General features: G+C 44.9%; 2 protein-coding genes across 10 annotated transcripts in view; one reads left to right on the top strand and one right to left on the bottom strand.

Moving 5' to 3' along the window:
* Positions 1-23,061, top strand: part of LOC145508725 (uncharacterized) — a 617,339-nt gene that overhangs the window by 247,875 nt on the left and 346,403 nt on the right. The window contains exons 1-2 of one of the 6 annotated variants that reach the window (XR_014055567.1): positions 308-414; positions 6,690-6,847. The exons of 2 other annotated variants lie outside the window; for them this stretch is intronic. The gene's annotated coding sequence lies outside the window, so the exon portion shown is untranslated. Of the gene's footprint in view, positions 1-295; positions 415-6,689; positions 6,848-23,061 lie in introns of those variants that run through there. 3 more of the 6 variants (XR_014055564.1, XR_014055568.1, XR_014055565.1) reach the window with 3 other exon arrangements.
* Positions 1-23,061, bottom strand: part of GRIA1 (glutamate ionotropic receptor AMPA type subunit 1) — a 337,441-nt gene that overhangs the window by 99,350 nt on the left and 215,030 nt on the right. For 3 of the 4 annotated variants that reach the window (XM_081495905.1, XM_081495904.1, XM_081495907.1), the window contains 4 exons: positions 21,479-21,646; positions 13,214-13,318; positions 2,812-2,922; positions 1,916-2,122 (listed from right to left, as the gene is read on the bottom strand). In XM_081495905.1, the coding sequence (XP_081352031.1) occupies positions 1,916-2,122; positions 2,812-2,922; positions 13,214-13,318; positions 21,479-21,646 (591 nt within the window). The remainder of the gene's footprint in view (positions 1-1,915; positions 2,123-2,811; positions 2,923-13,213; positions 13,319-21,478; positions 21,647-23,061) is intronic. The other variant, XM_081495906.1, reaches the window with a different exon arrangement.

Genomic DNA, 23,061 nt, shown 5'->3' with positions numbered 1-23,061 from the left:
CCATCATAGAGCCTTCAGAATACAGCTGTTACTGGGCAGAGGGACAGGCCTGGTGGAGCGGAGGGGACAAGAAAGACTGGCAGCTGAGGCACGCAGAGGTGATTTCTGTCACTGATGAGCCAGTGACCCATGGCTGATGGCTGTGTATTGGGGGGCTTTCCCTCAGGATAATCATACTGGTGTTCTGCCCAGATCTTGGGCCTTTTACTAAAGGAACCAGATTACCTTGGGTGAAGGTGAAGATGAATTCTGGTGGAGGTGAAAAGTTCACAGCAGTTGCCATGGGGATGACCTTAAGAACTTGGTGGAGGTTCCCATGGAAACCAGCTTCCCAATGCAGCATTAACCATCTAGATCTTCTGTCTTTCATCGATGACACTTGTCAAAAGCGAGAGGCAGCAGAGGAGAGAGAAGGTAGAAGCACAAGCCCCTTCTTAACTCATTACCCATCTTCCCAGGTCATAGCAAAAGCCACCTTCTTAGAAAGAATTTTCTTTATTCTATCTCTTTCTTCTTTGAATTCCCTTTTTATGGCTCTTATGGCCATCATGACTCTTATTTCCTCGATCTGAGACAATGAGATTTCAAAAGCTCCTAAATGGTTGTTTTATCCTGACCAGAACTTCTTACCATCCTGGGGCTCGGCGTTTGCTTCTGTTCAGAGCCCTAGGCAGGAGTCTTTGATTTATATGAGTGAAGCTGTGGTGGTGCCTTTCCTGCACGTGGCGGCAGGATTCTTCTATTGCCTTTTGTTGTTTCTCTACTCGAGTATCTTCATGATCTTCCAGTGCCCGCTGAATCAGTCCACACCCTTTCCCTTATCATTTCTTACTCAATCTTGTCACTGACTACTCAACCGAAGCCCTCTACAAAAATCATCAGTGTTTTCTCATCTTTCACAACTTATTCTATCACCATCTTATAGTTTATACTATGGACATTCCTGGGCTGCCTTTCTCTGTACCTGAACATGGCTATTTTCAGGTTACACATCTTTCTTGTGGGCTAGACCACCTCATGCTAGCCTTTTGCATGGACCTTGATTCTTTGCTATTTCACCATTCTCCCTCATTGTCTTTTCTATGTCAGAAAATGCTAAGTTCCTTGGGGACAGGGATCAGATCTTTTACTTCTCAATGGTTCCTTAAATAGTTAAAACAATTCAGGGCATTCAGTGACTTCTCCAAAATGCTTCAATTTGTTGAAGGTGTTATAGCAATTGTGTGTGGTCTTATTTCAAGTGTAGTGAATGGAGTAGACCAATCCCTATTCACAGATAACAAGTGTACAGGGCAGGGTAAACCATAATAGAAGCAGAAACTAAATCCTACAGTGAAGGGCAAGAATAGTTAAAAAGGGTTCTCCCCATACATTTTATGGGGATAATGAAACCTTGGAAAAAGCAGTATGTGATACAGGTTTGCGAGGAAAGGTAAGATTTTAAAGGTGCAGAATGGAAGGGGGCACCCTAGAGAATAGAGTGACTTGGGGTGGTTTGGCCAAAACGGAAGGTGCCAGAAAGGGCAAGTGACTAGAAAGTTTGATTGTATCCAGTGCACATCTAACACCAGGGAAGAAATTTATATTGAGGGGGCCTTAAGTGACTGAACAGGAAAGTGACCACTCAGCAGTCTGCCTCTGGAAAACTAATCTTAAAGCTAAACTGTCACCTGTATTGGATGATAATCAACTGAAGTCACAAGACTGAACTGAGTGTGGATGAAGGAGCTGGGACCAGGAACCTGAGCAAAAAATGTCTTAAGACATTGGATTTTGGACTCTTCATCTTTGCAGCAGCAACAATACTAAACTATAGGGTCCAATAGGCATCTATGGGCAGTGTCATCTCACCACCAAAATTTCCTTTTGAACCATCTGTCTCTGCCTCTAATTCCCTACCCTATGGGGGACTTACTCCATAGACCAGCTCTCCCACCATGCCATTCCAAGCCTTTGTGTCAGGGTCACGGGCTCCATATTTTCCATCGCTGACGATCTCAAGACGGTAGGAATATCCCACATGCTTGGCAATCTCTGCCGCCAGCTCCACACAGTAGCCCTCATAGCGGTCATTGCCTTCAAACTGGTTGGCATTCTTCTTGAGCATCACATAAGGATCTTCCTGGTGGAGAAATGGGAGACAGAGAATGTGGGTTTGGGGTTCATTCTTGGGGAGGGAGGACTTTGGCATGGCAGAGGAGTTAACATTGGTTAACTTTGGGGGAGTCTCTCTAGCCCCTAAACCCACTTCCTGCATTTCTTCTCCCCCATTACAAAACTTCTTGGGTTAAGGAAGAAAACTTAAAATAAGAATGTTTCATTGAGATGTCGTGCATAGCTTTTCAAGTGATGTTTCAGGAGCTCTTGTGTTTCTTTGAAGGTACCTCTGGGGGTGTGACGGTGGGGAAGTAGACCCTAAACAGGTTCCAAGTTTCTCATGATCAACCACTGAAAATCACAGCAGCTTCACTGATATCCACTCTAGGTGATGTACATTAGGGGCTTTCTTTGAAAATGACTTCTACTCAGGAAGCGTAGAGTCAGAAGCACCACAATTTAGTCTCTTATGTTTTATAGACGGGAAAACTGTAGCTCAGAGGAGGGTAATTGACTTATCCAAGGGCACAAAGTGAAATCATGGCAGAGCCAGAGAGCGAAAATCCCTCTGAATTTCAGGATAATTTTTACCTCCCTCTTTCTACCTACTGCACAATTTTGGCCAGAAGAATGAACAGCTTTCACTCTTGGGGAAGCCTTTGTGTTGGCCTAGCTCACATCCCAGGTAACCTCCACGAATGACTGAGTACTCACTAGGATTGTGGTGACGATGTATGTTCTATTCTGGACACTTGAGTTATCCCCCCCGGCTTGAGCATCTGTGGCTGCAGGGACGAATTTGTCATCTTCATTCCAGTAGCCAATCTGTTAAGGAGAGGGGTGTTGTGACATAGGGTGAGCCAGGATTCTCAGGAATGGCCCACTCTGCACCCTCTAGCCAACACCAGATAGGAAATCAAGGAGCTGAGTGTCACACCAGCAATGCTGGACACACCAAACTTTAAAGTATGCTAGATATAAACAGCAAGAGATAAGATGCTCTCCAGGTCTGATCTTCCCAGACCCACCCCCATGAAAATCCTCATCATGATGGGGAATCCTGAAAATTGCCTCTTTTGAGGAGTGAGATTTTAACTGTTTATGTGGCAAATTGTTTTGCACAATGTAAGTCAAGGTCATAGAGATTTAATTCCCTGCCTTGTTCACAAGGTCAAATTCCTCCTTTCCATGCCTAGTAATCCTTCTCTTCTTAAGCTCATTCTGAACTGTAGTTGGAATCATAGGATTTAAACTTTCTTTTTTCTTTCTTTTTAGGTTAACTATATTTTCCCATCTAGATTCAATTTGCTAGGTGATAGTTATTTTATTGTTTATTTATTTCTCTTATTTGCAATTTTTAAACTATTATAATACTGAGCATACAGTTGTGCCTTGAAATACTGGTTGACAACATTATTTTTTTTAAAGGTTAGTTAGTACTTATTTATACTGACTCATTTTCCAAAGTCTTTCAGCAAATATTTATAGGATCCCTATTGTGCATAAGACTTTGAGCTAAGATGTTGGTGGTATTGTGTGGCAGAGTTGAGAAAGATACACAAAAGTCTCAGAGATAGTCCTTGCTCTGACAATCCCTCTACTCTGTTCGGGAATACATGACACACACACGCATGTGGCCCCAGAAGTGACAAATGAGTGACTCAGGTAGCTTGAGCCCAGGGAGTTTGGAGAAGCAGGAGCTAAGTATGAAACCTATGCTGGGAAGAAGGTAGCTGGAGGAGGCGAGGTGGAAGTCACGAGGGATGGACAGGTTGAGTCCAAATCTGTCAGGTCAGAGAAAAGATGAGCTAAGATGTAGACGCACAAATCTGCCCAGATATGTAAGTTCAGTGGGTCCTGGGTGGAGGATAGGGTTAGCCCCAGAGGAAAGTAGGTGCCTGGGTCTAGGTAGCAGAGGGCTTTGCAGGCCAAGCTAAATGGTGTAGGCCTATCCTGCAGGCAACAGGAAGTCATGGAAGGTTTGGGAAGAACAGAATGGCATGGCTAACACACACACACACACACACACACGGCATGGCTAACACACACACAGCATGGCTAACACACACACACACACACACACACACACACACACACCCTATCTCTGCCTCTGTCTCTACGAACAGAATGGCATGGCTAACACACACACACACACGGCATGGCTAACACACACACAGCATGGCTAACACACACACACACACACACACACACACAGACACACACACACAGACACACACACACACAGACAGACAGACAGACAGACACACACACACACACACACACACACACACACACACACACACACACACACCCTATCTCTGCCTCTGTCTCTATTAAGCTTTAGACCACTGTGTTTTGTGGTTGTTCTGCTGGCTGCAGCTGTAAAAGGCAAATAGGAAGGAGAACTGAAGTACATATGGAGAAGGAAGAGCAGTTCTCCAAAGTCAGTCCAGATTCATGAAATCTGAGGCACATGCCAACCGCCCACTCAAAGGTCATCTTCACCTTGATGTTTTTCCCAGTCCCCTCAGCTAGAAATAAATAGTTCTCCCTGCAATCTCACTGCTGTTAACAACAACAGTGTTAATCACCAACATTGATCATATTCTTGCTCTGTCAGAGGCTGGGTTTTGTGCCACTGCATCTGGCTTAGAGGAGTTTGTTAACCTGCATGGTGAGGGTGGTGATGCAGCTAAGTGGCTGAGGCCGGCCAGGAACCCTGGTCATCTGTCTCCAGGGGCAGCTTTTCACCACGATACTGTTCTCACTGAGACAGGACTTAGCCCTGGGCTGGAAAGCATATTGCTGCTGCTGCTGCTGCTAAGTCTCTTCAGTCGTGTCCGACTCTGTGCGACCCCATAGACGGCAGCCCACCAGGCTCCGCCGTCCCTGGGATTCTCCAGGCAAGAACACTGGAGTGGGTTGCCATTTCCTTCTCCAATGCATGAAAGTGAAAAGTGAAAGTGAAATCGCTCAGTCGTGTCCGACTCTTAGTGACCCCATGGACTGCAGCCTACGAGGCTCCTCCGTCCATGGGATTTTCCAGGCAAGAGTACTGGAGTGGGGTGCCATTACCTTCTCCGGGGAAGCATATTACTTAACAGTAATATGTGTTTGGGTGCTTATTGTATCATAGGCATTCTTCTAAGTGTGTTTTTAGGGACTTCCCTGGTGATCCAGTGGCTAAGACTCCGAACTCCAATTGCAGGGTCCCAGGCTTGATCCTTGGTCAGGGAACTAGATCCCACATGCTGCAACTAATAAGCCACATGCGCAACTAAAGAACCTGTGTGCCGCAGCTAAGACCCGGTGCAGCCAAACAAATAAAAATAAATATTAATAATAAGTGGTTTTTTTTTTAATGTTTTAACTTCTCTCATCCTCCCAAAAACCTATGAAGTGGGTAATTAATTATCACTCCAATTTTAAATGTGAAGAAACTGAGATGCAGAGAAGTGGAATAACTTTCCCAAGGCTGCAGGAGAGTTGTGGAGCCAGGATTGGAGTGGGGCAGGCTGGCCACAGGGCTGTGTGCGTCCATGCTCCGCTGGGCTGCCAGCTGACCCTGAGTGCCTCGTGTTGGTTCCCACTGGCCCCGTGGTCTAGCTGTTGGTACATCTGTCCCCGTCTCTCCACGGTGCTCCTCGGGAACAAAGCTAGAGGTCTGTTCATTCCAGGCTGCCCATTGTTTCCCAGAGAAGCAGCTCAGGGAAGAAGGGTTGTTGAGAGAATGAGTGGATCCAACATGGAGACAGTGGATCCTGTTCATGCTGAGACAGTTCAGAGGCGTGAAGGCAGGTGGGAGGCTGTCTCTCAGAACACTAGGTCAGGATTTGCCCTCGTGCAGGCATGGGTACCATGCTGCTCATGTGGGGGCACTTTCAGTTAGCTTGGAGGGAGACATTTCTCTCTAAAGACAAGAATTAGAAACTTAGATTTCCAAAATATCAAAGCTGGAAGAGGCCTGAAGAATCATTTCTTCTAACTTCTTCTTTTTTTAGAGAGGGAAACAGCACTAGGGGACCTGCTCAAGACCACAGTGCAACCTTGCCGCCACCACTTTGCTAGGCCCGTGCTTCACAGGGCCCTGGGGCATCTGTGAAGCCCCTTTGCCACTTCCACGGGATGTGGGCAAGGGGTCAGGGAAGATGGAGGAAGCTATGGGTTCTTCATCCCTGATTCAACCGTCAGCTCTGCTTTTAATCAGTTTCACACTTTGGCATTCCCCTTAAGAGTTCATTTTTACAAGGAGACCTTTAATTGAGAAATAAATGTTTCAAGCCATTATTGTAGTATATCGTGGTGCAAGTTTAGAAAAATAATTTCCACACTACTTACCCAACACTTAACTGTTTTGCCCCTCACACTATTCAAATATCACAGACAGGCTGTGAATTATTTTCCCTGTTTTACAGATGAGAAAACTGAGGTTTGGGGAGATCAGATGATCAAACTTATGAAGTTTATATAGCAGATGAGTGGCAAAGCATAGAAGCCAGGTCGTGGACCTCAGAAGTAGTATTGTTTAACATAATCAGTACAAAGTTGGGAGATGACCTAGCAAATTTAATCACCATTTTTCCCTCCTGTAGATGATGCTATGGTGTCTTCATGCCCCCCCCACTTCCTCCTCCTTTTTCTTCCTTCCCTCCCTCTTTTCCTTTCTTCCTTCTACCCTCTTCATGATTTGTCACCAGCTCAGCTGTTCTTACTAATCTCTACAACCATCAGTTGTACCATCAGTATCAAGGTAGGTGCCTCCTTTGACATGCAACTAAGTTCTCTAAAATCTATTGAGTTTGGATAGAGTTTTTCAAATATTAAAAAAAAAAAAATTATCTTACTTATTTGACTGCCCCAGGTCTTAGTTGTGACTTGGGAACTCTTAGTTGAGGCATGTGGGATCTAGTTTCCTGACCAGGGTTGAAACTGAGGCCCCCTGCTTTGGGAGCACCAAGTCTTAGCCACTGGACTACCAGGGAAGTCCCTTCATGGGAATTATCTTTAAAAGTGGGGGCTTGATGGTACAGAGATTGGTCTTTAGCATCAGATAGACCTGGTTTAAAAGATAGACTTTCCTAATTACTCACTGTATGACTTGGGCCAGTTACCTGACCTCAATGGGCCTCAGTCTTTGCCCTGTAGAGGGGATACAACAAGAGTACCTGTCTCACAGGGCAGCTGTGAGAACCAAATGAGTTAATTCGTTGACAACAATAATCATAGTGTGTGGTTTGTATTAAGTTGTTATTACACTGCAAAATGATATTCAGTAGGGTAACGCCTAGTTGAAGGCTAACAGGCTTCTGTACTATAGGACATTTCAGTTTCATTTTGCTATTGAATGTTGCCAGTTTCCAAAAGAAGTATATATTATGGAGCATTTCTCAAACTCATTTGACGACGTAACCCTCCTGATATGCAGCATGTCCTAGGATAAATGGTGCAAAACCCCGCAAAACACCACTCTAAAATCACAAGCTGTTTTGATTAAAGAGAGAGGGGAAAAGCAAGATAAATCGGTGTAGACAAGATTTATATGGCTTAGAAAGAGACTTTAAGTTTTAAGGGTAAGGATCCTTCAGAGTTAGTATACTAGCACTAATGTTAAATTGGTATATATAAAAAATTATTGTTTAGGTTGGGTTATATCAAAAGCCATAGGAACATTTAAATGTTGTAAACAAGCTTATCTTATTCCTAACCCTTTTGTAGGGAAATAAAAAAATATCACCAGTCGGCAGAGCAGGGTGATGCCAAAACCCAGCTTTTTCCCCCATGTCAGCTAGGAGGCTGAGAAATCTAGTTTCACATTTTGATGAAAAGAGAACTGGCAAAGTTTTTTGAAGAGACATTGCATTTCAGAGATGAGAGCAAATTTTCTTTTCTTAGAGAAATGGGCTGGATTATTATATAGCCCTTTGATTCTCTACTAAGGATATGGAGGAACTTTGATTTTATCTCAAAGTAAATCAGAGCTAGTAGTTTGGTAAAAATTGGGCCCCACCGTTCAAGAGAAGATTTAAACAATTCTGACAGTGACAGGTCTTCTCTTGGAGCCAGTTAGAATTTTTGATCTCCTGTTTTCCATCTACCTCTAAAGATTCTTTGAATATAGAAATGAGTCTGTCATGAGATGATAGATTAGATATTTTAAAGTAAATACAGCCTAAAAAGAAGATGATCATTGAACAGTATATACAATAGATCTACCTTACACAGTCATCAAATCACATTGACACATTTGTAGTTGTGTCATTTGTAGCTCTAAGCTGCCTCTGAAGCCACAACCCCTAACCTCCAAAAATGAGATCCATTATGATAAAGTTTTAAAAAGGAAGTTGCCTATTATGGCAGAGACAACCTGATGACCAGCAAGAATTCTTGTTCAATTCATAGCCTACAGGTTTGGTGGGAAGTAGTTACTTAGACTGCCATTGCAATTCCAGCCTGCCATGTGTCTAGATGGGCCAGGAGATTGTGTTGGCCAGTGGAACGCAGAAGTGATGCATGTCTCTCCTAACCTGACTCCCCCAAATCCCCAGCACAGTTTCTAATATCTTTCTTCCTCACTTGTCAGCTGGCTATTGATAGGCAGGAAGACTCAAACAGACAGTGGAGCCTCCATAAGCCTGAGTCTTAGCCAGAGTCCCCAGTCACCCAAAGTGATCACTGGGTGAATAAGAATTAGACCTCTGTTGCATTAAACAGCTGAGATTTTTAGAGTTTATCCGTTATTGCACCTTAACTAACATGCTTAAAGAATTTGAACTTTGTAAGTTTGCATGTGACTTTATCTGAGTTCTGCTTGAGGTGTTATTTCATTAAATTTATCTGCATTTTTTTCCTTATTTGCTGGCAGATCTATGGAAAAATGGGCCAGAGTAGTATGCTTCCTGGTTGCCAAGCAACATTCAATATGCTGCCCGCTCATTTAATGAACAACCACTTATTTGCATGTGCTTACTATGCATCAATATATTATCAGCACTGAGGATATAATAAATAACACAACCATGTCCCTGCGTTTAGAGAGCTGACATTTTAGTGAAAGGAGGTGGCGAGGAGGGGAAGAAAGACAATACATATTCAGACCAGGGTTGTCAGACTTCACCTTGAAAGCGCCAGACAGTAAATACTTTAGGCTTTGTGGGTAAAACAGTCTCTGTAGCAACTACCCATCTCTGTTGTCACAGTGCAGAAGCAGCCATAGCCAATACCGAAACAAATGAGTTTGGCTGTATTCCAAAAGGAAAAAAAAAACCCACAACTTTATTTATGGACCCTGAAATTTTAATTTCATGTAATTTTCACATATCATGAAGTATTCATCTTTTGATTTACTTCAACCATTTAAAAATGTAAAAATCATTAGCTCATGGGCTGTAAACAAACAGGCAGTTGGCTGGATTTGGCCTGCAGGCTGAAGTTTACCAACCCCAATAGAGATCAGTAAACCAACAAGGCCCTCTCAGAAGGGGGAAGCACTATGAAAAATTAGGATAATGGGATTGTGCTCGGCGGACGCACTTTAGATATTTTGGTCAGGAATGGCCTTTCCAGAGTGACTTCAGCAGGGCCAGACTTGAATGACAAGGAGAGATACTGCACATCAAACTACAGTATGGCGAATGTTGGGTAAAGAAGCAGACATTCCAGGGTAGCTGTGGAGTTGTGAGCTAGGAAAAGAGGAGCAATAGTTCAGAGAGCTGCAGTATCTGGGCCTGAAGGCCACAGTAAGGTGTTCTGTTACCTTTTACCTGCAGCGGTGTATTGGTCACTCAGTTGTGTCTGACTCTTTGTGACCCCATGGACTATAGCCCACCAGGCTCCTCTGTCCATGGAATTCTCCAGGGAAGACTACTAGGGTGGGTTACCATGCCCTTTTTCAGGGATCTTTCTAACCCAGGGATTGAACCTGGGTCTTCTGCATTGCAGGCAGATTCTTTACTATCTGAGCCACCACGGAAGCCCCTGCAGTAGGAAGCCAGTCAAAGACTTTAAGCAGAGAAGCGATATAACCTGATGTATATTTGAAGATGATCAGCTCTTGTGTTGAAAAACAGCCTTATAGAGGGACAAGAACCTGGCCAGCAGGAATAGTGACTAGTAAGGAGGCTCCTGTGTGAGTCCAGGCAGGTGTAGAAGGTGGCTTGAGTTCTGGAGTCAGCAGTGGAAATGGAGAGAAGTGGTTGGATTGAATAGAATAGAACTCAGTATGTCTAAGGAGCTTCCCTGGTGGTAAAGGTCGCAAAGCTTTGGACACAACTTATTGACTAAACCACCACCAGTATGTCTAAAGTTGGGTAGCAAAGACTTAAGGAAAAAACTTCCAAAGGATATTTGGATTGGAGGGCTGTGAATGCTTCAGGACTTTTAATTACTTTTAACATAGGGAGGACTTTGTGTCACTTTCTTTCCTACCTGGTCCTTCCTTTCCAGTTACACTTGGATCATAACTGGGAATGAAAAATTTGAGACAGGGCAGGGGTGACTGAATTCAAGTTGAGACTTGTCCTTTTTAAGTCAAAACATAGCTACAGGACCAATGGTTATGAGAAAAGATAGTTACATCATTAATGCTGGTCCCTTGATGAAAGACCTTCAAGAATTTTCCTGCACTTCTCTCTTGGCAGCCACTCTAAGAATTTGTGATCCTACTTGAATTTGACAAGGCATTTTATTTGAATAGAGATCCCTATTTGAATCAGTACCCCATGGTGAAGTGCAATCTCTGAATGGCATTTCACAAGGCTTTAGATTTAGTGGAGCCACTGCACATTCTGGCATTTGAAGCTCCGAAGTGTGGGATGAATGTATGCCCAGAGACCACTCACATTTCAATAGGGTGTCAAATTGGACGCAGACACCTAGAGTGTGTGTTGGCAGATCAGTGGCCAGGATACGTGCCTAAAGATCGGGAGAGAGACCCCAAGGCTCCCAGTTAAACAGCAGCAGTCCCTTTTTATTACATACATCAGGTAAGGCCACGCATTGTTCACTGAAACCAGCACAACAAGGTTGCCCATGAATCTGAGAAATTACTTTGTTAGCAGGCTGATTGAGTAAAAGACCTGAAGCCACAGATATGGAGGAATTGATTTTCTGAAAGTCAGATTCCCTGTAACCAAAGGCTGCCTAAACCCACGTTCAAAGAAAGGATTTAGTCATTGGAAAGTAAGTTGAAAAACAGCCCCAAGACCAGCAAAATAAAGCACAACCATTTGCTCGTGGATTTTAAAGTTACTCTGTTATTTCGGTTTGCTGATTTATCTATTCCATGGGCTTGCACAGCCTGACTCACTCATAGTCAAGGCTGATATAAAAATCCCTGTGGCCTAAAGAAGGCAGTTGAAACAGACAAACAAAACATGGGTTGGATGTCCAGTCCATGCCAGGAGCTGCTTTGGGGAACCCCTCCACACAGGCGAGGGGGTAGCAGACATTGTTTCACTCAGTGTTGATGGAAGTCCTGTGAGATAAAGGGCATTATTCCCCATTTGGAGATGATGTCACTGAGGTTCTGGGAGGCTCAGTTGTTCAAGGTCATGTGCATAGTAGAGAGTAAGGCAGAGACTTAATTCCTGGTGTGTCTAACTTCAGTGCCGCAACTTGTAACCATTCTGCCAGTGTTTCTCACCATGCCACCCAGCGCCCCATGAAGCCCACAGGCTTGGGAATAGACAGCATGAGCATCACTGTCCAGTAGAACCTGCAGTGATGATGGGTATGATCGACATCTGTGCTGTCTAGTGTGGCAGCCTCTAGCCACCTGTGGCTGTTGAGCACTTGAAGCGTGGCTAGTGCAACTGAGGGGCTTGTAAATTTTCATTATTTAGAATTAAATTGAAATAGCCAACCATGGCTAGTGGCAACTGTATTTGACAGCACAGGCATAGAGAGTATCAGGTTTGAGAGATTAAGACCTAGTCTGCAATGTGCCAGGCCCAGCCCTCAGAACTTCTGCACCCATTAGATCATTTAATCCCTACTTAAGACACAAGGAACCTCATTTACTTGTTCAGAGTCACAGGCTGGTAAATGGTGACACCAGGATGGAATCCCAGGATCCCGGGGCTGATGCTCTGACACTCTACCAGCTTCATACTGTGTGTGCACAGCCTCTTATTTACCACACTGTGCCACCCCAAGGAACTAGGGATGTGGTGAAGGCCATGGGCAGTAAAATAGAGGTGGCCACGAAGCATAACAAGGAAGCCCAGGGAAGGCTTTCCTGGGTAGCAGCATTTACCCTGACTCTTGAAGTCAGGTTAGAATAGGGGGATAGGATAGACAAGTCCTAGGCAGAAGGAACATGTTTGTAGGCTGGGGGGTGAGAAAGAACATGATGTTTTCCTGGTAGTGAACGTTGGTTGGAATGACTGGAATGGAAGAACGAAGAAAGTGAGCGTCAAAGATCAAGGTCAGAGAAACTGGCAAGACCAGAATGCAGAGTCTGGTAGAATTCTGAATGTTTTCTCCAAGAATTTGAACATTATTCTAAAATGTTTAGTAAGCACATATATGCTTACTAAACATTATATATATATACATATATTATATATATATATATATATATAGAGAGAGAGAGAGAGAGAGAGAGAGAGAGAGAGAATATGACCAAGTGTGGATTAGGAAAAGATGGTTGCTGCTGCTGCTGCTGCTAAGTCGCTTCAGTTGTGTCCGACTCTGTGCGACCCCATAGATGGCAGCCCACCAGGCTCCGCCCTCCCTGGGATTCTCCAGGCAACTTCCTCAATAAACCATCATTCTCAAGTTCTTCCTTGAAATCCCTCAGGAACAGTAGTGGCATTTTATACACATCTATTACTTCATTTTTTTCAAAATATTTTCCCATCCCTTGGATCTTTACAAGCACCCCAAGGCAAAGGTAGAGATCTTATCTCCATTTTGCAGTGAATCAATTCTCAGAGGAACAACTCACTTGCCCAGAATCCTAGCTGGCTAGCAACAGAGCCCAGATTAGAATCCTAACTGCCTGCTTCTCTTCTAAGAGATCCAGTCCAGGACAGTGTGTTCCCCAGGCCCTCAGCTCCAGCCTGAGCCTCTGTTCAGCCCTCTCCTCCCTGTGTAATGGAAGCAAAGGGAGCTTTACCTTTCGGATGCCATCATGCTTCATTTCGATCACGTGGAGGGTGTAGTTGGTCCGCCGTCCTTTCTCATTAAATTGCACATTTCCTGTCAAGCCTTCAAACCGCACCTGCAAGAAAAAGCCAGGTGGTGACCAGTGAACTCTGAAGTTGCGCTTCATGTTTCTTCATTTGCTGGCTTTTTCTGCTGAACTGACAGCCCAGAACTTGAGAAAGTTACATGGGATGAAGTCTTAGAGTAGCATCAATCCTAAACACCTCTCTACTCCTTTCCTGGAGCAGGCATAACTGTTGGAGAACAGTTCTCCTATTAAAATGAAATTCCTCCTGAAACTGCTTCACTCATTGCTTTTGGCCATGGCCAACAGTAAGACTGGATCAAAGTCGATCTTCATAGGAAATCTCTGTGCCATCCTCAATCCCGTAACCCTATCAGGACCACCACCATGAGAATCACCGCTCCTCAGACACACACCTTCAGATGCAGAAACTGAAGGAGACCCATGAAGGAAGAGACTGGTGTGCCCTCCCTGGTGAGTCAGGGGAAGACCTAGGACTGGGAGCCAGCCTTGTGACACTTTGGGCTATGCCTCAGTGTTGCTTTGTAATTCCTTTGTGAGGCCAGGGAATAAAATACCTGGGAACCTGAATACCTAGAATTAGGTGACCTGGGTTTTACCCGTTTTCCTCTGAACAGCCAAGTGACTGGATGATCACCTCTCTAAGCCTCTAGTTTCCAAAATTCCTGCTCCATCTACCTTACGTGAGACAACAAATGTGAAAGTGCTATGCAAACTTTAAAGCATCTGAGGAAACTCTTTATGGTAAGACCAGATCATGTAGGACTTTGAACAGGTCTCAGCTGTTGAATCAACATGTGTATAGGAAGCCCCCAAATATGTCTCATAGGATTTCTTCTCCACAAATGAGTTGGATTAAACTTTCATGACTTCCTATATTCAAGCTCATTTTAAAGGCTGAGTGGTCAGCATGGGGGATCCAAGATCTTTGTGACCAAGCCTGCTGCTCTGGAGGTGACCAATAAAATTGGTCCACCCTCAAATTGGGGATGAGTCTAGCTGTGTGTCATCAGCTCAGGTACTAGAAATCACATTCTCCAACCATGATCTATCATGTGTCCTCAGATCTGTCTGGCCTAAGGCCAGTGAGATGAGTCTGTACCAGTAACCAATATGAACCTTGCCCTCTAACCCAGCATTATTTATTTCCCTGCTCTTCAAACAGGCTTCAAAGGAAGCCTTGCAGGGTGTAACCACTTTCTGACAGTGAATGACCAACCCCTCTGCCTCTGGAAGTTATAAGAGTTGCTGGGGTGTATATATGTATTTAAGATGGGGTGTGTGGGAGGGAGAGGGAAGGAAGGAAGGAAAGAAAGAAAGGAAGGAAGAAAGAAAAGTGTGTCTCTTCTCAGGCTGACCCTCCCATCACCTCCTGGTTTGAAGTCTCAGTAGGGAGGTCACAATAGGCCTAGAGCACTGAACAAATTATGCAACAAATTCTTCACTCTCTGAGATGAAATCTGGAGAAATTCTCACTCTGGAAAATCTAGGCTACTTTTGCTTTTCAAAGGGAAAGCAAAGCACCGATCCTGCTACAAAGAATGAGACAAGAGCAATTCTAATCCATCAGCAGCTTCACCTTCTCTCCTTGGTCATCTCTGGCCCATCTTTAGCTTGCCATTCATTGCTGTATGCCAGCTCATGTGACTCATTTGGAAAAATAGACTGGGACAGATGTGCAGATGATTTTCAGAAACAGAAATGTGTCATTAATGATTCAAACAGGCATCTATTTTTGGCCCCAGTGTCAAGTGTCATACTAATTATCATTATGTCATAATTCATATGCAAATTGCCTAATGCCTCTATGACTCAGTTTCCTCATTTGTTTAATGGGACCCATTAGGGTTAATTATGTCTTAAGCTTGCTTTAAGAATGAAATTAGATATTTTTTGATCAATGCTTGCCCCATGGCAAGTATTCAACAAAGGCTAGCTCTTATTTTTATTGTTACTAATAGTGTTATTAATACTACCACCATTTTCCAAGTGTTTATGAAGCATTTTGCACATATTACTTTATCTTCATTCAGAGGAACGCCTGAGATAGGTTTGTTAGAGAGAGATTAGGATCTTCAGTTTCTTTTTTTTTTTTAATATTTATTTTATTTGTTTGGCTATCTCAGGTCTTAGTTGCAGCATGTGGGGTCTAGTTCCCCGTCCGGGAATCAAACCTGGGCACCCTGCATTGGGAGCATGGAGTCCCAGCCACTGGACCACCAGGGAAGTCCCAGTCTTCACTTTCATGGCAGAAACCCAGACTCTGGATGGCAAAGTGATTTGCTCATGACTTAGGACTTACAAGTGTCTAAGGCAGGTCTAAAATCCAGAGCTTCTGACATATTCTGGTTTCTTCACTTCATATACCAAGTGGCCTCTCAAACGGAGGACCACGCTACTGTCCTTGGCTCTGAGAGGTGACACAGAAATGTGTAAAGTCATGTGTTCTCCGTGTATACAGCTGCCATCCTCTATTCTAGCTGGGCCTTCCCCAGGCCACGCGCTAATTCCTCTGTACAAGTCACTAGGCCTGTTTCTTAGTTTCCTCTTCAAAGGACTGAAATGTTTAGCATATTGTCTAGGACATAAATAATGTTCAATGTATGGTATCTGTTATTTACGTGACAGTGATGGTGAAGATAATGATGATTACTACTATTGCTGCTACTGCTGTGCTGTGTTCAGTGGGTATGAAGTGTGGACAGTAAGATTTAACATGGGCATGATAAGTTGTGGCCTCACAGCAGGGGATTCTTTCCACAGAAATGAGAGTCTTGTCTGTGTCATTTATACATGCCTTTCTCAGTTTCCAAAAAAATAATCATCAGCAGCAAAGTTTTGTGACCTGAGGACCTCTTACATTGCCACACTGTTTTCACAAGATGCTGCTTGTGTGATGTTCCCAGAAACCCAGCGAGTGGCAAAAGCAGAGGTTATTTTGCTGATTGTACAGACAGGATTACTGAGACTCAGAGCTGTGGCACCTGTGCTCAGGATTCACAGCAAGTCAGGAGAGGCCTGGTGAGCTGAAGGCTGTTTACTGTCTAGTTATAGAAATGAGATAAATTAAAGTGTGGGAAAGAAGATGTCCCAGAACTACCCTTCCATGATGGCAGAGCAAGGGGGGAGGTCAAGAGGCTAGATTAGCCCCAAACCATTTATGAGGACAGTCTGGACTCTTAGAGGAATAAGCTTCTCAGAAACGTGTGCTTTGGCCACATCTGGAAACTGCCATCCTATCTATCAGGACTGAGCCTCTGAGCCCCCATCCCCCACACCACCCCCACACTGGGGTGACAGGAGTCAGGCCAAGGGAGACTTGGAGTCTTCCTGAGTTCCTGCCTCTTGGGCCTCCCGTCACTATCCTGGCACCTGCTGACTCCCTCCATGAAAGATGGGGATTTAACCTTGGACTTCCTGTCATTTGTATTGGGTGCCAGCTCAGTGTCTGCCATCCATGAGATGCTGAAGCATACTTGTTCTTTCCTGCTGGTGCCGGGAGAGTGCTTGTTACTACTTGAGCCATTAGCCCTGACGATTGACTCCTGCATCTCCAGCCCTGGGGGTGGGGGCGGTGGAGATACCCTGGCCCAGGGTTTCTACAGCCTCTCTGTGGCTGCCTTGAGGTGGGTCTGTTCTCTTGGCTCCTCCTCCTGAATGCCCACTGGGTGTGGGAAGCCAGAGTCTGTGGACCAGGGCCCAGGGGACCACGTGCTGGTTATTCTAGTGGGGCAAGCAAGTCTCAGGACCCCTCTGAGCTTCCACTTTCCCACCTGATCAATGGGAAGAATAATCCTGGCTCTAGCTATCTCAGGCAGTTGCCCTGAGCTTCAAAGAAACTTATATATTATCCTTTAAAAGATTTCTTTTTGAACCTTGTCACAAGCCAGAAAGGGAGGCAGTGTTATGACGATTATACTCACTTAAGAGATGAGGAAATTAATGCCAGAAAAGTTGAGCAATTAATCCAGGATCCTCCAGATAGTGCTTGGTGGAGGCATGGTGAGAGCCCAGCTCTTGTCCTCCTAACGTACTAATTGCCCCGGAGTCCTCCTTGTACCCTCGCTGTAGACTCCTGCTGGTATCCTTTACATCCTCACCCAGACCCTCCAAAACCCAGATCACTCTTTGTTCAAAGTCATCCTTCCTTTAAGGCATACATGACCATCCATCTCAGTTTGCTTGTGATCGATCCAGTCTATATCTCTTGTTCTGGGATAACTGGTCATAGCTCTCCCTTTCATTCCTCAGTGTCCCAGGTTGGATGATAAATTATATGGTCATCCTATTTAAAGCCCCAGTCACTTGCCTACAGATAGTCTGGTAATGTCCATAGTCCTCAGTCGTAGCATTCTTTTCTGACCATCCAGAGCACCAACAGCCTGGCTATGTATGTGATTTAGCTCCTAACCCGCAACTTTATGGCAATTATTTCTTAGGGGCTTATCTTTCCTTCAACACTGGGTCTTCAGTTTGAGTTGCAGGACTGTGTCTTACACCCTTATTCCTCTCCCCCTGCCATGACCTCATCTAGCGAAGTGCCCTGTTAATCTTCACGTTGATGTGTGTGATCATTGGCTGACAAACTGCAAACACAAATGCTAAGAGAGCTGATCATTATTTAGGGCAGATATTCTTCAACTTCAATTCTTCAACTTCTTAGCTGGGTTTCTGGAAGTGTCTGTGGTTCCCCCAGACTCATGGTCATGCAAAAATATATGTGTGTGCGTGTGCATTTTTCTGGGGAAAAGATATAAAGCTTTTTTTGTCCTGTCATATCCTCAAAGGGCCGATGACCTCGTAAATGCTAAGAGTCTGACTTGGGGAACTCACTCTTTTCTGCCAGCCAGAAGCCAACTTATAGGTACCCTAATGCTTCCTCTTCCCTGGAGCATTGAGGAGTTCCAGGATTGTGGGATCATTAATATTCTGAGTGGCTCCTTGGATGACAGGCAGGGTGAGGAGATGGGGGCAGGCAGGAGACTGAGTTATCTTCACTCTGCTCCTGGGGAAACTGTAGCGGGGTGAGGGGGAGCCAAGGCCCTCGGATATTACCCAAGGCCACGTGCTGTAGCTGGCTGGGCCAGAGCTCCTCCTTATGTGCTGGGCTGGGCCTTTGAGGCTTCAAAGCAGAGCAGTTAAGGGTACAGTGAGGTAGCAAGGAGATGTGGGGTGGAATCCCACCTTTACCACTAACTAGCTGTATAATTTGGGGGAATTCTTGAACATCTGTGTAGCTCAGTATCTATATTTATAAAGCACAGTTAATAAAACCAGCTACCTCAGAGGGTTATAGTATAGGGGATTCAGTGAGATCAATCGTGTAAAATATGTTCAGAACCTTGTGCATAGTGAGCCCTGGACATGTCATAGCTGGTATGACCCTTAGTTTTAGAGTAATGTGCTTATTCCTCCTGGTCTAACTCACAGACTTTCCAGCTTGACCACAACCTGACCCTCAGGTCCCTCCCCACTTGTGACCTGAAGGTCAGAGGTCAGGGTAGAAGTGACTTGAGATCCCAAGTTGGGATCTAAGGACTGACTGGCATTGGGATTTACCCAGTCTGCTGTGGGCACACAGATTCTCCCTAGTGGCATGGCTATTTAAAGAGATGGGTCTAGAGGGTGAAATGGCTAGACAGCAGCCATGACTGTGTGTGGAAGGCCCTGAGGCTCAGTACGTACAAGCAAAGGTCCTTGGGGCCACAGGACAGGCTAGAGGCAGGAGGAGGAGCCCCAGCTGGGGGTCTGTGACAGTCTTTGCTGCTAAGCTGCTGTGTGATTCTGGGGGAGTTACTGCCCACTCTGGGTCAGCTGCTTCCTCTCTAATGTAAGGAAAAGTGGGAGTCGTCATCTCTCAGGTCTCTTTCTGCCATACATTTTTGTGATTTGAAGTGATAAACAAAGATTTGATTCAGTTTGAACAGCTGATCTTCGGATCAGAATGTTGATGTTTTGTTTTTGTTTTTGCGGCTAGTTCTCCCCACCCTACCTCTAGCCACAGTAGATACTAAAGAGAGTTTCTTGAGGACAGGCCTTGCCTTCTCTAATTGTCCCCAGAGCTTGGCCCTAGGCCAGAGCATACAGTAGGCTCACAGGAACAAGCTGACTGGCATACATATGTCGTGACTCAAGACAGTATAGAGCAGTGGTTCTTATCTTTTCTGGCACCAGGGACCAGTTTTGTGGAAGACAATTTTTCCATGACCAGGGTAGTGGCCCCTGCCATGGTTTCAGGATGATTCAAATGCATTACATTTATTTTGTACTTATTTCTATGGTTATTAATATTACATCAGCTCCACCTCAGATCACCAGACGTTAGATGCTAGAGTTTGGGCACCCCTGATATAGAGGAGATCATTATTATTTTGATGAAAGCAACTGCCTCCTCTCAACCCCACTGAGGGCAGAAGCAGAAGACTGAGCATGTTACAACCAGAAAGACATGGGTTAGAGCATAAGGAAAATTAATTCGATGCTTAGAATTCATAAGCCAGTTGAGAACTGAGAGTGGTCTCTCTGATTGCCTCATTGTCATGGGTAAGGAAAGGGAAGGGTGTGGGAGATCTGAATGAGTATTTCAAGGTCACCCTGAGACTCAAGGGCCTGGCTGGTCTTGGACCCCAGGTCTCCTGAGTCAGTGTCCTTTCTGCCACTCTCATCGTCTCCAGGCTTCATCACTGTCATGGTGATGTCAGCGTATCCTTCCAGGGCCATCCTTAAGATGAGAGAGGTAAGGGAGCTGGAAGGGTTGTGAAGCTGAGGGCAAGTCCCTGGGACCTTCTGAAACCAGCTTCACATTGCAAACAGAAGCTGTCTTGACTGTGGAGCCTGGAAGAGCATTTTAAATAAGCCAGAAGGCAGGCACCGCATCTTTGACAATCGTTCTTAAGCTGCTGGGTTGTCAGCTCTTGCTGCCTGGTGATTCGGGCCACCCTGCACAGTGACGGGGGATGGGGCAGAAAGGGCTGTGGGTGGACCCGTTTGCATCTAGCCACAGGGCAGTCGCTTTGCTTCATTCCAAAGGACAGAAGTCTGTGTTCTTCTCCACATGCAGGCGCTTCATCCAAGCTAAAGAACAACTGATGATATTCCCATCTTGCGTGTTTCTCCAGGTTGTAAAAATTGCTAGAGCTGTGCATGTGTGGTTGGAAAACAAATGGGAACAGTTGTACGTTTTGCTCTACATTTCTCCCTCATTCAGAAATGCTCCTCTCCTCTCTTGGATGGAGAGAGCAGGTCCTGAGAGTCGTTTGCACCAAAACATCTTGCTGTTGCTGACTCGCCACTGTGTCTGATACTTGGACATTCCTCTGAAGTGATCCCTGCCCTCTGTGCCCAGTCCCCTTTGGAAATACAGTCTCTCTCAGGAGGCATCAGAGGCATCATATAGTGTGGTATGTGTCAGGACTTGGAGAACTAGTCTGTGCTTGAGGTGCTTCTAGAAACTTCTAGAGATTTCTAGGAGTTCAGAGAATGATAAAGTTGGGCAAGTCCCCAGAACCTTCTAAACCAGGAATGTTAAACACATGGCTCACATGTATCTGTCTCATCCTGCTTCCACAGCAGACATGTCACTGAGTGTTTATATTCCTCCCTGTTGAATCTGGATTCAGCCTCAGAATCCTCTGCAGAGTCAATTGATTGGAAGATCCTGACCATTTTATATCCCTGTTCTTTGCTCATTCTTAAGTGCAAGCAAAATTGATGATTGCAATGCTGAGAAGCAAGAAAATAGAATCAGAAGTGTTGAGAAACATTTTCAGGGTCCCATCCTGACATGTGCACAGATAGCAAAGATAATGAAGAAATCTAGAAAATCAGGGCAAGAGAGCAGAGTCTCTGAGAGCCTGCAAAAATGGTTCAGTTTCATCCTTGTGTCTCTCAAGTCCCCTTTCAAATACAGCATCCCTGGCTTCCCCTTCTTAGCATAATCCCTAAGCAGAAAATTGAGCTCTTGTGCTGTCAGGAATGACTAGTCCATACTATTAAGTTTTTTAATTTTGTTTTTCAAATTTCTACACGACCTTTCCTATATGTCAGAGCCACAGACACAATGCAGTGGTGGTCCAAACTTCAGGTGTGCTCTGCCTTTTTTTTTTTAATAGCTACATCCCACCTGACACTGATGCTTAAATCCCCTGCGAGGCTCCCATAGGGTGGGGCCACCATCGTTGCCAGCCTCACCTGCTGCAGAGCTCTCTGGATGTCGATGCCCTGACCCCAGGGCACGGCTGGGTTAGCCAGGCAGTCCCCAGCATTCCCTCGACGGGAGATATCGATTCTCTGCCTCCGCAGGCTCTGGAAAGCCTCAGCCATCACCTTCACCCCGTCGTAGGTGAGCGCAGAAGTGTACTGGTGGGAGGAACAGAGACAGTTCGGTGTCAGAGAGAGAGCTGGGAGGGAGGCAGGTGGGAGCTGTACCTGGGAAGGAGCTTCCTGGAGATGAGGGTGCCTGCAGTGAGCCAGGGATGGGGGGTATGGTGGGGATGGGGAGCGGCTGTAAGCCAGGAAGCACCTGTCTCTCAGGTGGGGCTGCTGCTCCACCTCCCTAGCCAATATTGCCCTCCTGAACTGTGAGTTCAGTATTATTGTTGGTTGTGAGGTTCAAAGAGAATTCTAGAATTTTCTATCCAATCCATTTTACAATGTTGGTTCATGGGGGGGGGAAGACATAGATTGAATACAAAACATCTAAGTTAAATACAACACATCTGTATCTGTCTGATACAGTCCATGAAAACGACTTGGTTTTCTCTCTGTCACCAATTGGGAGCCAAGAAGAACAGTTTACTCCACCATCCCTGGTGACAGTAAAAGAAAAAAAAGAATAATCTGAGAAGGGTAAGCTCTTAATTATTTCTGCATGCAGCTCACTCAAGTGGCAAGTTTATATTCCACAAAATTTCCTCTTGTGCTTCTCCATGCTAAGCCTCAATTTTATCCCCCTCTTATCTAAGAAGGTACTAAAATGTTGAAACAAAAGCAAGATAACAATCCAGAACAACATTTCCCAGCACTGGCAATCATATCTATTCTCATTAATTTGTCTCTGATGTCTAGCATGTTCTCTGGTACATCCTAAGTTCACAGTGCAGTCTTGTAGAATGAATGTATAGGTATTTTTCCTTTTAACTTTGCTTTTAACTTTGCTTCTTTTACTTTTGGGGCTTCCCTGGTGGCACAGTGGTAAACAATCTACCTGCCAAGCAGGAGACATGGGTTCAATCCCTGGGTTGGGAAGATCCACTGGAGAAGGAAATGGCAACCCACTCAAGTAGTCTTGTCTAGGAGATCCCGTGGTCAGAAGGAGCCTAGTGGGCTATAGACCATGGGGTTGCAAAGAATTGGACATGAGTTAGCCACTGAGTGTGCATGCACATAGACACACAAATATTTCCTTTTTAAAGTAAAGACATTACACTTGGTTATCTTTATAATCATTTCCAATCTTTTGGAAATTGGGTGGGATAGTCACATGCTAATGAATGAAACTGCTCTGTAGTTTACTCATTGCTTGAAATCATATTTGTGATTTTGCTTGCTTAAGCTCATGTTGAAATGCCTTTATTTCTAAATTCCTGAATCAGTTTGAGCAAAACTGGGATGACAGTGTCTTGGTTCAGTGGCCTGACATTTACAAAATGAACCTGACCAGGGGCAAGAGAAAGTTGGCAAGGATCCACAGTTGGCCCTGGATAAACAGATTTAGCCTCAGAATCCTTCTCAACACAGTGTTCCCCGTAGCCACTGCCAAGCTGTTAGATTTG

This window comes from Giraffa tippelskirchi, chromosome 6, assembly GCF_054371585.1.
Source record: "Giraffa tippelskirchi isolate mGirTip1 chromosome 6, T2T-mGirTip1v1.2.pri, whole genome shotgun sequence".
NCBI lineage: Eukaryota > Metazoa > Chordata > Mammalia > Artiodactyla > Giraffidae > Giraffa > Giraffa tippelskirchi.
The sequence above is the reverse complement of the archived record's forward strand: the minus strand, read 5'-3'. Positions and strand labels throughout refer to the sequence as shown.